The 17,544-nt window shown below is 40.6% G+C and overlaps 1 protein-coding gene across 1 annotated transcript in view; it reads right to left on the bottom strand.

The window, feature by feature from the left end:
• Nucleotides 1–17,544, bottom strand: part of veph1 (ventricular zone expressed PH domain-containing 1) — an 81,453-nt gene that overhangs the window by 4,252 nt on the left and 59,657 nt on the right. Inside the window, exons 12-13 of the mRNA XM_047594354.1 lie at nt 10,992–11,109; nt 2,530–2,666 (exon numbers count right to left, since the gene is read on the bottom strand). Coding sequence (XP_047450310.1) covers nt 2,530–2,666; nt 10,992–11,109 — 255 coding nt within the window. The remainder of the gene's footprint in view (nt 1–2,529; nt 2,667–10,991; nt 11,110–17,544) is intronic.

Consider the following 17,544-nt stretch of genomic DNA (forward strand, 5'->3'; position numbering starts at 1 on the left):
TGAAATGCAGTGAAGTAATGCAACAAAATATATTTCAATTTTCAAGACCAACACAGTCACACTCGCCATGTTTATCCTGAAACTCTCTCAAATTCTTACGTAAAAGACATCTGCGCTGCCATGTTTAAAAGCGCTTCCTGCCTTTCACTTACATGGCATCTTTCCCTGTGAACTCTGGAAGCCACGGCGTCAGACGTTGCCTCTTAATTTCAGGAACACAATACTGTTTTAGCCTTGTTTCCAGCATGTATTACCTCAGACCAAACCACTTACAGGATGAGCAATTATACTCCATTGTTCTGTCGTCTCACCAGGACAGGAAATGGTACAGCTGTCTGTGTACTGCACCCACTGAAAAGTAATGCTGTGTGTGTGGGCAGGTGTGCTGGTCTGTACACTGGAGCACAATCAATGCCAGTTCTGATACTGTGGTCAGAACCAAATACTTATGTGGCTGCTCAAAAGAGCTCAGTGTAAGATCCACAGTGAGTGTCCGCATCCGTTCTGTGGTGTGTTATGTTGGAAAGTAACAGGTCACGGTTTTACCATCCAGCTGCCTGGCTAGGGGTCTGTCCCACTCTGAGGATTCACACAGACATCTGAGTGATTTGAAACTGTTCTGCTGAGATATTGTCTTAAAAATGAAACACTAACCCTCTGTGTATAATGTTCTATACTGTCAGTGTTTAAATGCATGTCAAAAGGAGCAATTTAGGAGACCGCTGTGTCAAATCGACATTTAAAAGTGGAAAGGATTGTTAGTGTCTGTATTTATTCCATGTGACATTCCATGTGTTCCTTGTTGCATAACTATATATATACCATAACTAAGTGCCATATTTGAGCACCAAAACCACTAAATTCATTATAATATATTATTTGCAAAAATGCTAATAATAATTAAGAATGGGTCTTTCTGCCTTTAGTTTTGTCTTCAGTGAAATGCAGCTCATTGAGGTTGACAACCGGTGACTGGCTCACTGGAACACTCAGTCATCCGGCTGCTTCTGTCTTCACTCACACCATAAATAAACGTTAGTGACCTCGTGCCACTGGAAGCCATGCAGGCTCATGCATCACACTCCTGCCACTATGTTTACAGATCATAAGCTCTTTTATATATCGTTCCCTATACATGTATGTGGAAATGTCTGGTGTTACTGTTGTTGTGGCCTGAAATCTTTGCAGCCTAAGGATGACTTTTTTTATTCCTTTGTACAAATGTTATAGGTTAACATGTAAATGCCCCATTAAGAATTACTCAGGCTTCAACCTGCTTAACTGATCAAATAATAATGATAGGGATATCCAAAACATCTCCATGAAACAGCATCTAAGTCCAACTACCTGTAGTCCATTAAAAAAGAGAGAGCTTCACATTCAAGAGGTGTAATTCCCTAACCTTCCCTCCAGTTTGGTCAGTCAAACTAAAGTTGTCTGGTCCCAATTCAGGACAGAGGGCAGCATTCGGTGGTGGACACACAGTTCTAACCAGTTAGCTAGTTTAATGCTTAAGGGAATACAAGGACACTAGAGTGAGACAAAAGCCCCTGCTTTGCAGGGAACTGCTGGATCACTCAGTGCGAAGGAAACAAAGCATTGTTTTGGTTCTTTAACTCATATCCCTGTTGGGGAAAAAGGTCTTTCACAATATACCAACCACCACCAGAACATGCTGGCAAAGACAGACTGAGCTCAGAGAACAAGGACACAAAACCTTCCCAATGTGTGGCTGCTGCAAAACAGATGAATTCATTTCCATCTGGACGGGAGCACAAAGACTATTGTTAAGAGTTTTTTTTTTTTTTTTAAAAGACCCTCATTTTCATCGCTGAATATTCCCTCATTTCCAGACACCCCCCAGTGAAGGTAAAGCAACATTTCCGATTTTTTCCTTCTTCACTCTGGCTGAAAAATACTTTCCAGAAAAATATTAACAGCTGGACCAAATCAAAACTTTTTTTTAAAGGCTCAATGATGATGATGCTGTTCTCACTCCTTGGGTCTGATTAAACAAACTCTTTTCTTAGTATTTCCTCAGCCTTTGTTCACCCTCACAGTGAGTCATGACAGACACAAGGACAAAGCGTGTTGTTTCAGTCCAGAGGGAAATCTCCTCATCCTTGCTCGGATGACAAAAGTCTGTTATCCACTCACACATAGTGTTCAAGGCCGCGCCTCCTTCTCTGTTTGCTACTTGTGCGTAATGCTATCTGCTTTGAGTTATAGTGGATATAGTGGGAGTGACTCATGTTTTTGCAGCACCATGCTTTGGCCTTGCTAGTCCCCCTGCAGTCCTTACCAGGGCCAAGGTTTGCTACGCTCGGATTCTCCGAGTGCCCCATAGGGACAGTTGAGCTTATCATGAGATGGAAGTTCCACTCTTTCATTTTGGGTTTCATGATGATTTAAAAGACACGGAAAATGGAAATGTTACTGAAACTTTTTTTGGAGTGAGAGGCCAGCGACCGTAAATAGGTGTGAGTGTGGGTTTTGTGTGAGGGGGCTTCATTTTCACAGCGTACGTACTGATTTTCCTCTCCGGAAGAGTAGCTGGTTTCCCGCCAGGGTAAAGTAGCGTGTTTTCCAGCGCTTAATGAACTTCCATCTGACCTGCTTTTCCTTCAGCTTCCCTTCAATTAGAGGCTGCCCCTCCTGGTTCACCACTAGAGGGACACACAAAACAACAGACAGGCAACAGAAGAAAGACAGAAAGAACATATTAGTGCCTTCATTTCTTTTTAGCTCATTTGCACATAGGGAGTCTGACATCTGAGAATCATCTAACCAAAAACAGTGATTGTGAATTATGTTGTCAAAAAGCTATTCAGAGAACTATTCAGACTAATGTTCTGATAGAAACTGATACTGACTATGGCAGGTTGGAGGTGTGGTGCATTTAATTCAGTACAGTAATTCCACTAAATATGATGAACCTTGTAGTTCCAGATCACATTTTCTCATTTTTAACAAAAACGAGAACTTCCCACAGCCAACCACTCAGGCATCTTCACAGTAACTGTGCATCCTAAAGTTTGGTGCTGTTCTCAATTTACTTTACTTTAATTTGTTATTGGTTCTGTCCTTAGTTTTTTATGATGTTTATTTAATGTTTTATGACCCTGGAGCACTTTGAATTCGAAACAGCTATATACAAACAAACATGAACTTGTCTACTTCCAGTCGATGTCAATGAGTGGTTCACTTTAAATCAACAACAAACGCATATGTATGTGATCAAATAGAGGAGAAGAGCACATATAGTTGAGTCCAGACTGGCCTGATCAGAAACACACACCCACATTAACCTCTCACATTGAGCTGGATTGCGCACCGATTTAAGTGTGTACATGTGCACAGTTTGATTGAATCTGTATGTTTTAAGTTACTGTGTTTATGTAGACGGCATACACGTTTGAAACTAATTGTGTCCAACGTGAATCCATCGGCTACATTTATAAAGGGATCCTAAATAAATATTCCATCAGCGCTATTCAAGACAGTCCAGTGACTGAGCGATCGTGCTCCCAAAGCGGAACCCCTGAGACGTTCTGGCCCATTCACGTTCAGTGCCAGTAAACTTCAGATGCTAACAACCAGACAGAGAAGCTCTTTGTATCCAGGATGACGAGCAAAGCATTCAAGAGATTACTGGAATCACTGTTTCATTGTTTAGTACAGCGTGTGGGCATGCTGAAGAGACGTTCAGAGGTGCCTGACACCAAACAAAACAAACGGTTGAAGGTCATCACACAACCCTGGCGCCGATTTGCTGTTTTTCTTAAGTGTTAACTAACTTCTTAAGAGACACATTTGATGGCATTATAAAAACTTTATTTTGAGCCCTGATAACGTTTTGTGTTAATAGCATGTTTTGACATTCAATAAAATAATAGAAACACTCTGCTATGTGGGACGCTGATTCTTGACGATTTGATGAGTGCGATAATGTTGTGTAGTTGTACGTCGATGCCAAATAGGTGAGTGAAACAGCTGTATCCCATCCAAATGATCCATGTATGTGTGTGTGTCCTACAGACAGCAAGGACAGAAAAGCTGCTTGTGCACGAATGAACCCCTAATGCGTGATTACGCTTCTTATGCTGCAGCTACGACCCACAGACCCCAACCCAGAAGCCTGACGGGCACCTCACCAGAAATGGAACCACACGTCGCGGCGACACAGACCGCAAGAGCTGGGATCGGTCCGCTTGGTAGTTGTGTGTTTCCATTTTAGTATTTCCAGCTGCTTCGCCATCTCCATCTCAGTAATTGATTGTATCAAATCAATAAACATGGGACACGCTGAGGAAAGGTTAACTGAGGAGGGTCAGTGATACAAACACTTGTATCACTCGTGTTAAGCGAAATTTGGGTGAAATTTTGGGGAAGTTTTCAGTCGCCATTCCAAGTGAAGCAGGAAGCAGAAACAAACATGAAGACACAGCGCCAACTATCATTTTTACAGAGCGAGCCAGACTGATGAGCGCAGACTGACAAATATCAGTGGCTCTCAGTGTTTTTGTTAAACTTTGTCTGATCCATAAATCATCATGCCTCATGCCAGCGCTTTGCTTTGATGCAGACACCTGGAAAGTGATGCCTGGATTTGTTGTCAGCCCCTGGGCATGTGCGGTAGTTGACGACCTCTGGTCTGAGACACACTGACGTCAAACAAACAGAGAGGGAGACACAAAACACACACACGCACACGCACACACCGCCTCACGAGAAAATACTAGGTAAACCCTTCTCTTTGTGCATGGACGCGCTTTGTGTTCACTTTGTGTCTCCACTTTTATTTATAACTGTCCATGTGTGGTAACATGTGTGGTCAGTTCACCTAAGACACATTTTATTGTCGACTCCGGTCTACATTTACAACTTCTCGGGAGTGATGGGATTTCAAAAACGCGACAGGGCTCAACCCAAATCATTACCAGAAACAGCTGTTCCCCCCAAACAAGCCTAATTTTACCCTTGGGCCAAAATATAAAAAAGACCAACATGCTTCATATCGGTATGTGTCAAAGTGTTTGGCTTTTAGCAACAGTGAATGCAAGTGTGTATTTGGTGGTTTGTAGTTTCTAGCTGTACGGCAGTGATGCCAGGCCAAGATGAAGTGTGAGGAGAACAGAGAGACGTGTCCTGAACGACGACCAAAGGTGTAAACCACAGTCAGCGGTACTTACTCAATCCTAACCATCAGTTATTGGAAAAAGAAAAATGTGGTTTTAAACAAGTTAGCCGCACCCTCTGTGTTAAATGTCAAGTGTTGCTTTTTGTAATTCGTTGAATTTCGTAACTGGTTAAAGTCTTTGAGTCATTACTAAGAAAATAACAGCTTCTTGCAGCAGGTCTAGTTTTACAAAAACGTGTTTCACAACAGAACAAGGACAGTAAGTGTGACTTTTTCTGGGACTCGTTTTCTGCCAACCATGCTAGCTATTCTACTAGCTGATTCAGGCTAATGTGCTGCTAATACAACAAAATGAATAGCTTTAGGTTGCTAACAGTTAATGCACTGCTGGGATTAATGTATTTTACTATTTTTGTAGCATTGTTGTGTATGTTTACTAGGTTAATAACATTTTTGTTCTGTGTGCTCTTGTTATATTCCCAACGGCATCATCATTTCATCGTGCCACTGTATTTCCTACATTATGGCGCCCCCTCACTGACTTGCTAAACTGTTAGCCTTGGCAGTTTCTATGCCAACGTTTGCCTACCAGCAACTCATGTTATTGCTTGAACGTCAAACATTTTGTGTACAGGACTTCCCATGCCATAATCATGAGGTCATATTTCATACATAAAGTGTACACTACCAGTCAAAAGTTTGGACACACCTTCTCACTGAATTCAGTTCAATTCAATGAGAAGGTGTGTCCCCACAAGATGTTTAATAATAAATATCATAAAATGATTAACTGCTCTTGTCATTAATGGTCCATCGTCTACCACGTTTATTTAACCTTGCCTGAGGATATACAGCAGTCATTACCTAATTTCCCTTTGGGGATGAATAAAGTCTGTTTGTCTGTCTGTCTGTCTGTCTGTCTGTCTGTCTGTCTATCTATCTATCTATCTATCTATCTATCTATCTATCTATCTATCTATCTATCTATCTCCAATGGCACCCATTAGAATTGCTGTCTTAAACAGTTAAGCAAACTTAACTAACCCCTGAAACTCAACTTGCAGTAACGACATTCATTTAAACTTTGGCACAATGTGATCAATATTTCAGTTTGCAGGTGAGAATTTCTGACCAGCATGTCTTCTTCTCTGATTGATGGTGGAAGGATGTGGAGTCTAACTTGGGGTTTTCCGTCATTTTGCAGTGGACCTGTCTTCTAGACATGAGTAAGTGTGTCAAGTTGCACATGTAGAGGCATGATGAGAGAGTGAAGGCATATATGCACATGTTAAAGTATATTTCGAGTCGACTCTGCTCCACTACAAATGTCATACTGATGTCTTACTTGCATCCTCTGGGGTAAATGTGCTGATTAGTTGACGGCATGTTTTCAGCACCCAAATGAAAATACTGCCTAGTCCCAGAAAGAGTAAAAAAAAAAAAGTAAGTAAGAGAACCTGTGTACCTTATTCTGGCATGTCTGCACATACAGTACCTGCACAAACACACACACTGCTGCGCTCATTAACACACACTTCAAAGACATTCCAGTAGTTAAACTCAACAGTATATCATAAAGTATTGCAGGGTTGCGGTAACCACTGGCTCCACGTTGGCCTTCACAATGGAAAACACTTCACCTTTCACTCTTTTCTCCTTTAAAACATGAGACCAGCTCCTCACGCGCGCGTGTGTGTTTAACTTCTGAGTGTCTCAGGCCAAGTCAGCATGATTTTATGACAGCATAGTGAAGTAAAGAGTTAGCCGGCGGCAGCTTGTAATATAAACAGCGTGTATACACGGTATGTGCTGCATTTATGGTGAACATTTGAAAAAGTGGGTCACATAAAAGCAAAAAGTTCCAAATCCAAACTGCACTGGTTCTGAGGTCAAGTCATTACTGTTGTTACAGCAAGATGAAATGAGTCATCGCTGTCATTTACTGTAACCTGACCTAATACACTGGATGTATCGTAGCTGGACAGCTTTCAGTTGGACAAGGACGTTCCCAGTGGATTTTTATTTTTTTCTGGCCGACACCACATGTTGTGGTATGAATTTGTGAACACTCCGCATTTCCAAGCAGCTTAGATCCAATATTTGACAGCACAGATTTAGGAGCATGATGACTAAAGTATTAAAGTGCTGCAGAATATGTCGCTTTTTTTTTCTTTGTTTAAACAGCTTTCCTGTAAATGTGGTGTATTTGTGCAATGCAAATGAAACTTCCGAATTTCTCTTTAACAAATTGGGTAATTTTCTGCAGGGGACAACCATTACATCAGTGTTTTGGTAAAAATATCATCATAAATATATTGTTATTATATCATTTTAATTTTGATGCTTCACCTTGGAAACTTGAGTCTCCACACGTCTCTTGTCTATATTAATATAATAGCCACCAAACGCAAAACTATCCACAACATAATCTAATAAAATGTTCTGAGAGAAGATGTGGTTGTGCACATGTAAGAATGACTACTTTGCACCAGAGTCTGACTGTTGACAGTTAATTGACAACGAACTCCATTTAGTGATCCTCATGTCTGCAGGTGAGGTGTGACTGACACAAAAATGTCAAATTCCAGCTGTGAGAGGTCTAAATGGGGTCACTTATTTAACACAGAGGGCGGTTTGAATATGGCATAGGGTAGAAAATACAGCCCTGTGGAGGGAGTGTGTTGTTGCAGGCTGTATGTATTTACACAAGTGCACAATGTTCGAAGCTCAGTTGATTCCCAATCTGTTCATTTCCTCCAAAGTCTCACTGGTTAACCTTCCAAACCGCTGAATCGTGAATGTGTTTGTGTACAAGTTGCAGTCTAGACAGTGAGGCATGTGTGTTTTTAACAGATTTAAATTTTGCAATTTCAGCTCTGCAGTAATGTGGAGTTGTGTCTACATGCAGTATATACAATACCAGTCCAACGTTTGGACACACCCTCTCATTCAATGTTTTTTTCTTTATTTTAACTACTTTCTACATACTAAAGATATCAAACATATGGAGCTCCACATCAAATGTTCAGAGGAGACTGTGTCAGTTCTTTGTGGTTGAATAGCTGCTAAGAAACCTCCACTAAGGAAAAACAGCAAGCAGAAGAGATTTGTTTGGGCCAAAGAACACAAGGAACAGACATTAGACCAGTGAAAATCTGTGCTTTGGTCTCATTAACTAATTTTAGTTAAAAAGTGTTTCTGTTCATAGAAGTAGTATGCAGGCAGATAGACCAGCACTGGTCTGGTTAGATTTACCCTATTACAGGCTGTTCCAATGATGTCCACAGCTATAGAAAGTAGTAGGGCCATTTAAAATTCTTTTACTGAACACATGCATCCACATACACACACACTTTGACTTAGTCTCAGAAGGAAGTAATAATATTGCCTATGTAAATAATCCTACAATGAAAAGAGACCGTCATGACTCTGAAAGGTAATCGTTCATTCCTTGCAGTCATTCAGCTGGTTCACGGATTACACTGGTTTGTTCTGCAGCAGAGATGAAAGAAGGGCATCATTGTGTTTTTGTCCTGTTTTGGTTGGGAAGGCTGATGTGTGCGTGTCTATTTGTGGGTTTGAGTATTTCAAGATGAGACAATAGCATGCAAGGAAGAGAAAATGAAAACTTAGGGACAACCTCTGTCTTGATTTCATTTAAATGTCTGGAGATCTTACAATATAGTGTTTCATGTCCACCTGCCTACCTGATGACGTTTTTCACCTGAAGCTAATTAAACATCAGACTTGAGTCTTTCTTTATCATCACGTTAATCAACACTGACTGTAGCAATATTAACATCAGTGTGAGTTTTTTTTTTTTTTTTTCATTTTTACTCATAGTCACAAAAATACAGAAAACGTGAGTGTGTGAGAGTAAATTTCATGTTTAGGTTTCTAATAACCCTGAAAGATCCTACTCCCGCTGCTCTTGGCAGTGGAAACAATGAAATAAGAGACAAACTTTAATCAGAAGAGATGGGAGGATAAAAACTAATTTAGAAAATAAAGCATCAGCTTTTAGTGGAATTAGGCCTAATCCTATATTTACTCTAATGCCAGGTACAGTTCATCAGCAACAATGTGAGTTTGTCCAGCATTAAGTTATATCAGACCATATTGCATTCAGGTGAAGATGGATGGAAAGATTGATACAAATACACACGTGTGTGTGTGTGTATTTGTATCAGTAACAGTATAGATAGGGAGTTTCTATCAATGTAGAGAGTTGGGTCCTGTTCATGTGCACAAGTAGTCACATTAGAATATGTGTTATGGGCATGTACACGGTGTCATTGAACTTCACAGAAAAAACATGGAAACAGTGGCTACAAAATATAATCAAAAATGGTGGTATCCATTTTTGTGTGCTCTGTTGAAGCATATCTGATACTGCCCTAATGTACTTGTACTAAAACAGCTCAACTAAAGCTGCCAGTACCACTTTACGGTAACAAACTATGATCATATTCGTACATCCTGGAAGTGTTTTTTTTGTTTGTTTGTTTTTTGACTCAGGCAAGTACTGTCAATGCTGTGACAGATATGAAATAGTTGGAAAATTACGCCTTACCCTATTCACTCCTCAAAGACATTCATGTGCAACTCAATAATCCTATAAAAAGACCAGTCAGGCGTGTTGGCCTGCTGGAATGCTAGGAGCCTGTAGCTTGATACTCATATGGTACTTAGTGAGTATCCAAATTTACTTGTAATTGAATAAATCTATCAATACCTGCAACATACTATTGTAGTACTCTTCACAAATCTGAACTTTTCTCCTTCTTACACCTTAAAGTTTGACTGCCTCCAATCTGCTTGTTTGTTTCCACTGATAAACAGCTTCTGTCTCTGGCTTTTACTTTTTGGGACATAGCATATGGCTTTTAATTTGTGGAAATCAAACAGTAGCACAATCACATATGGATGGGGTGGAGATTTAAAGCTGCCCCCAAGAGTACATGTACTTTTACCTTTTCCTCTGGTTCTCCACCATATTTCTTCATCTGATGACATCTTTCTCAAGTGACCCTCTTGTGCAACTAATAACTGACAAAATGATGAATGTGGATATGAAACCCAACATTTGCCGCCCTGTATGTTCTCGGAAGGCTTTAACTATCTCTGTGATTTATAGACACTGTAAATTGACTGTCCTCTCACGCACCTACACACACTCAGGGAGAAATGATTGACAACATACTGTAAATCCAGCCTATGTAGGTTGTTCCATAATGTGGAGCCAGTATGTATGTGAGACAGGTGTACAAAAGTGTTTCCAGCGTGTAGACAAACACAAAACTTAAATTTAGTTAATTTTGTTGGTAAAGATTTAGTCACCATTCCAATTCACTGAAGGGGGATGATGATCCAAAGTAAAGCAACCAAAAATGAGTCATGATGGCAGTGACTGCTTACACTGAACCTTCACAACACTAAAATTAGTCCGGCAGCTGTTTTAAAAAGCTCTGCTCTCTCCTCCAGTTTCCTTCACTGTTCTGGGAAAAGATTGTTTCCCTCGATGGCATTTTGAGTGAAAACATCCCACGGGGGCCCCCAGAGATACCCTACTGTGCCCATAAGTGCCTTTAAGATGACATGAATTGAAAAAGGAATCTTTTAAAACCCCACTGTATTTGTTCATTGCTGTGTTTAAAGAAGAGAACAAGGGCTCAGAGCTACTCAGAGAAACCGCAGAGGAATGTAGTGTGTAAGGCAAAGTGTGTAATTTGATGGTTGCTGGTACGCAAGAATGAAAATGTACAGTTTAACTGGAGGGAGTTCGTTTCCAGATAATAGTAGTTCAATCAGTCATTCCTCACATCCTTTCCGACTGTGTGTGGGTGTGTACCTGTGGCCTTCTCAGGATTGTTGCACATGAAGCAGAGCCAACCTCCTTCATCCTCACTGTATCCAAACAGGTCGAAGAAACGCACTTCCTCCAGCTGGATCTGAAGGTTGTCCAGGTCCTGTGGACAAATGGAACGTACACAAATGAAAGCGCTATGTATGTATTTGAACTCCTCAGTGGGGCTGTTGTGGTCTACAGTGCTATATAGTCAGTCCACTAATACAACACAGGTGCACTAAAGACATATAAAGACATAAAAAGACAGACGGTGGTTGGTTGTGGCCCAGCGTGGCTTTGCTCACATGTTTTGCACTCATGCCTGCTGTTCATTTACACTTCCTTTTTCAGGTTTGAAGAGACATTTAAAGGTGTTTAAAGAATCTCAGCAGTGTTTTAAATGGTTTGCATACCGACGAAAAGACTGAGAATCAGGTACCGTATATACATAGCTTTTAGTGGAATGATCATTCAAAACATGTCTGTTCAGAACTGGATGCCTGCGGCTTGAAGGTTCCCAAGAATCACTCTTCCAACCAACTTCTCACTCAACGCTCCGTATCCCTGGTGTCCCGAGTAATACACCTACACTTATTCGGGTGTGAATGCTTGGGAAGTCATTGCTTGCAAAAACCCAGAACCCAGAAATTGGTTGAACTAACAAATGTAAAGCTGATTGAAGCTGCCAGCATTAAGCTGAAATTATTCAGCATCGGCCTTGGACTGCAATCCAGTATAAGGAGTTAGCATATGAACCATAGAGACTATGCGCAGCTACAGAAAAAACTATGTGACTGGAGTGACTTTGCCAAGGGCTAAATTATTATGGCTAGACGACTGAGTCGGAGCTCAGCAACAGACGAGCTACTGTAGCTCAGAAAACGCAATGCATCACGTTTTTTTAGGCTGTGTAGCTGCAAACAGGGTGCTCAATATGACCCCCTCCCCTCGGAGTAATGATACAATGTTGCCTGGTCTGAAGACTTATGTTTTCTTTCACAGATGGACAGGTGCATTTGAGTTGCTTACCTGGGGAACACATGGCACCAGGATGCACTATGGAGAAGACAAGCGGGTGGAGGAAGTGGGACGCTTTTAGCAAAGTTTGGCTGGGGGACCTGGGTTCTTTGGCACATACTACCTAACTTAACATTGTCGCAGACCATGTAAACAATTCAATGGAAACGGTAATCCCTGATGGCTGTGGCCTCTTGCAGTAGGAGAATGTGCCATTGTCACAAAACGAAAATGGTTTGAGGAACCCAATAAGTTCAAAGTGTTGACTTGGCCATAACTTTTCCCAGATCTCATTCCAGTCAAGACTTCAGGATGTGCTGTACAAACAAGGCCTTAAAGGACGTGTTTGCTAATGTGTCATATACCATTGTACACCTTCAGAGGGGCTAGTGGAGTCAATCTAGGTCAGGGATGATGGGATATGCCGGCAAAACCCATACAATATTATGCAATATATATATACAATATTATGACGTAGAAGCCTGAGACTAATTTGCTTTATAGGTAGATGATAATTATGGATCAGTGTGTGTACGTACGTGTACATTTACACACACCAATAAGTGGCCTTCAAATATAAGAAATAGCAACTTGCAGTCATGGGCTACTGCTTACTAAAAATATCAGTATTCAAATGTGCAACCAGACTCCCTTTAGAAATCTCTTAAGGCGTCATACACATGGAAAAAGTTATACTTCACTGTAAACACACACAAACACACTTTGGTAACACTAACACCCTTGAGAGATTGTCATTCCAATGATGCATTTACGAAATACGAGTAATATTTCTTACTACAAAAAGTTAGGCTCCAATCAAACATCCCCAAGGAACAGGATTTAAATGAATGTTAGGAAAACAAGTAGCTGTGATGGTTGAGCTACTTGTGTGTCAGGCCCTTTGACCTTTTACTCCTCAGCGTTTGATGTTAATGAGCAAGGATGTGAATGTGAAAGCTGTTTTTTGTGTGTGTTCCCATTTGGCCCAATGAAACTTGACCCCTCATTTCAATACACATGAAAAGCACTGATCATTAACAAGCACAACTGTTATTGAAAGAGCGGCAGCGCATTTAGATTCACCCTCACATCAGAGCGTTCTCAGTGTCGTTACGACTTAAATAACAGAGGTGAAAGGGCCTTGCCTGCGGATAGAGATTAAGCAGGGCCATGTGTTGCAGAGAGAGGAGCCATCTGTGGGTTTACACCAACATTATTATTCTCATTGGCTGCAGGAGACGGAGCGTCCTTCAGGAGACACATGTTGCAAAACAGAGGAAGAGTTGAAGACAGAAAGGTGAACAACACAAAAGTAAAAAACAGAACAGAGACTGTGAGAAAGAATGACATGAAAAAGAGTAAGTTAATGTTTCAGTGACTCATTATTGATGAGTGTGCCAATGGTATTTCTATGTTAAAATGATTTGAAGTTTTGCTGACAGTTTGCTCCCCAATTGCTTTTCAGTTCATGAACACTTAAATTTTAGAAGTTCTGTTTATACAGCATGGCATTCTTCAATGTTGGTGGTTAACTAGTTACACTAAAGGCAGATTTACAGTCAGTGTTGGTGTTTCTGTCAAGGTAAATGAAGGCTATGGGTCATTATTTTTGTAAAACAAACAGTATGTTGCCCCTGGGTGATGATGCTATACTTGGGAGGAATGCTGGCTATTTGAAAGGTTGGCTTGAAAACTTGGCTTCACTCCATGACCAAACAAAATCTTAGTCCAGTGTTTTGAGTGGTAAAATCAAAAGACTGCCACCAACAAGGCAAACACAGGCAAGAGCCAACATTTCTGATGGTTCCACACAATGTTTGACACTGTAATTAATGTCACAATTAATGCTAGTTGGTAGCTGACTGCTAGCCTGCTGGTCGGTTTTTCAGTCGGACTGGGCTTCTAAATGTGTTTTGCCTCAGATGTTGGAACAAGGATTGTTAACATCTTATCCTGTGTAATAATGCATTATATAACTTTTGGCCATGTGTGGACTGTGTGTCAATGTTTCTAGGATGCTAATGTTTGCTTCAAGTGTAAAAAGAAACAAACTTCACTCCTTGTTTGGATGCTCCTGGGTCCAAACAGAAATTGTCGGTGACCATAAGCTGCGTCTCTCTGCTTGGTGACAAGTTGCTACATGCATCTCTATATGTAATAAAAGATACTTGTACCTTACCATATGGTAAACTAAAATGGTCACGTCATTAAAGGTGAAACTGTATTCAGTATATTGATCAGTGTTATGTCTTAAGGGAAAATGCTCACCCTATGAAAACATAATGTATATAATTTCTGGCCCTGTAAATCTCTGCATGCAATTAAAGAATGTACAGTATAACAAAAAGCCAGTTTTTCTGATTTCTCCTTTAAAGCTAGCTTTACCTTGACAATCTACTACATACTCCAGATTCCCAAATACCAGCTCCCGGACCAATACCAGATCACAAAGCATTTAAAAGTTTGTACACTTGTTTATTAATAAGCACAGACAATAGCATGTCTGCTCCCAACGTTAGCTGGGATTTTTGAGAACCTCACAATGAATGTCCTTACCTAGCTTGACAAAATTACGGTTTTCGACAATGAACAAAAGCTACACTGAGGAATATGCTTGACAAGAGTAAAGATGCCTCGTGTGTTGCTGCTCTACAATCACACCTTATCAGGCCTGTCTTTTTGCTGAGAAACAAACCCACATAATGCTGTTAAGATAAAACTGTGCATGATGTGTCCAAACAAAATGGTATGATGTGTGTCACTAAACTAATACATTGAATAATATTGTATTTTAGCACGGAAACTATTTTAGACTTTTCGTGACAATGAAACCCAAAAGCCAAGATAATTAAAATAGTTTCAACATTGTTTACCGATGAATAGCAAAGCTCCAAAAAGCAACAAAGAAAGACAATAAAAGACAATCCGTTAGACAGAGGTTGAGCAACAATGTGCAGGAGTGAACATGGAGCCCAGATCTGACGCGTAACAGAATGGAAAATGAATCACAGAGGAAACAAAAATGAGTAAGATAGCACAAAATAGCTTCCAGAGCCCATTAGTGGAAAACCTCTAACGACAATATGAGGACCTTAGAGGACAAATGGCTGGTATACGGTTTGAATGAGCCCTGGAGCGCTGTGTTTAGAATGACAAATCTGCAGTTGGGCAACAGACTGACGCCGACAAACACAAGCCCATATTTGATTCATTGGGACCAGAAAGGTGGATTCAATAAGAAAGAGAAACAATGGCTGGATTATATGAGTCTGAATTTAATCCGTCTATCCTCACGTGTCTTTCAACATGTGCCCCTTTCTCTCTCTGCACCTCTATGTCCCTCCACTGTCGTTAGATTATAATGATAATTTGATCAAGATGCAAGATTGTAACTACGCATGGCCGATTACATCCACAAGCAGGATACAACTGCAACAGTGAACAGATGTAGATGTGCTACTGAAACTGCAAAATATGTCTTTTTATGCAAGTTATTCATCTGTTTTAAAATTCAGTGAACTCATTGAATCATTTTGTAATTTTAATTCCAACTATTTTTGTCTTTCTGAGATGATAAAAAAGAGACATTCTTTTCATCATTTAAATTATTCTTAAACAAAAGCCAAACTAATTAAAATAGTTTAAGTACCTGACAATGAGGCAAAGCTGATCAAAGCTGAGTATGAGGGCAGATGTTGCAATGATGACTAATGAATAGACACTGTAACGTTGCATACAACAATTTGTTGTTTCTCTTCAACTACAAATTGTTGCAAAAGGAATAATACCAGTAACTGACAACTAACCAAACACTGGCTGAATGTGACAGGAAGTAACCCCTTTTTTCTCCCTTTGGTGGGGTGGGCCGCCCCATTATTTGATGTCTCCATATTCAAATCAGCTGTTTTCCATAGTCTCCCTCAGATTTTCTTACTCTGAGTTGAATCTACATTTAGAAAAGGCGAGATCTGGAAGATGAGATTTTATATAATGAAACTGCTGCAGTGGGAGGGTGAGGCAGGAAGAGGAGGAGAGAGGGGAGTGTAAGTGTTAGAGAAAGGTGAGTGGATGAGAAGTGGGAGTGTTTGGAAAGGGGATGGAGCAGAGATGGATTATGACATTAAACAAGGAACAGGCTTTCATCTTTAGATCTGTCTGGGCATAAATGTGGGAGCAAGGCAGGGGTTCTTCCATTAAAAGCTGCTTCAAACGAACACAGACAGACGTAACAACTCCTTCTCTTCTCTCTTTTCGTCCCTAAACATCTTTATCTAATCGACCTGGGCTCCTTAGCTTTATGTTATCTCTGAGTACCTCGTCTTCCACCCTCCTCTGCCTCCATAAGACTTTATCTGAAGCACAGTTGTATCAACAAACGCCCTTGCTCTGGGCAATCGGTGGAAGAAAAGGTGAAACAATACACATGAAGTATCTCCCCTTTCAGGCTTCCGCTCTGCTCATATCTCATGTCTCTCTTCCTCTTTCTCTTGCTCATGGCTCTTACCGTATCCTCTGAGAAATGACTCCACAGTCTGTTACCATCCCTCTCTCCATGCTTGCCAAGTTCACAAACTAATGTTCCCTCAAATGTTATCAGCCTCAGTTTTCATTTTCACGCAACTTTACTAAAGCCCTTTTAATCTTTTCATCGCCACATCCCGTTTTTGGCTCCTATCTTTGAATATCTTTCTCCGTTAATCATTCAGACTGATTTCATTATATAGATTCTTGTTATATTTCTCAGTGTTTTACTCCTCATCCTCACCATCCTTTTCATTTTCATTGACACATTAACACATTGAACATGCGTCTCTCTTAAATTGGTGAAGCTTCATGAAGCCCTTCAGCCTCCCTTTCAATCTGTGTCAGTACAGCTGTAATTGGTGAACTTTTCAGTCTCATGTATGTAGCAGCTGTCCTCTCTTCACATCACTTGATGGGGTGACAGTGACAAGTGTGGAGAAAAGAGGAAACACTGCGTATGGATGGAGAGAAAGGTTGTGACCCTCTTCCTTCCTCTTTCTAGTTAAATTCAATATTTACTTTGAAGGAAAAACACATTCTTTTCCCCCGACAGGTGCAAATTAGACAGGTTAAAATTAGACACCCAGACATCAATGTTGCTGATCACATGAGTGCATAAAAATGTGTTGGTTTGTGGCGCAGTGATCTCACTGCACAAACAGTTTATTTCAGCTGAGTCTACAGCTTAAACATGCAAATATAACATTGCAATTAGTCATTTCTTGAAACGCTCGCAAAACAAGCAAAAAACAGCTGTTACAAGTCTGTATATCGCAGTCTTTTTTTATTTACTAAAGTCAAAAGTGGCTAAAAGCTGAGGCTGTCTGTGAGAGCGAGTCAGTCGTGCACAAACTTTCCGTTAAAATATTCAGCTTCACGGTGGGAACAAACACATTTACAAGGCTACAAGTCATGCACAATTAAGGATGCTGCCGCGATCCAAGATGGCGCCGCGGAGGGTCGCCTCGGTGCTATGCTCTCTGGTACTTGTTGCTTTTTTACTTTTTAGTGCGGT

Source organism: Mugil cephalus, chromosome 9 (assembly GCF_022458985.1).
Source record: "Mugil cephalus isolate CIBA_MC_2020 chromosome 9, CIBA_Mcephalus_1.1, whole genome shotgun sequence".
In the NCBI taxonomy this organism is placed as follows: Eukaryota; Metazoa; Chordata; class Actinopteri; order Mugiliformes; family Mugilidae; genus Mugil; species Mugil cephalus.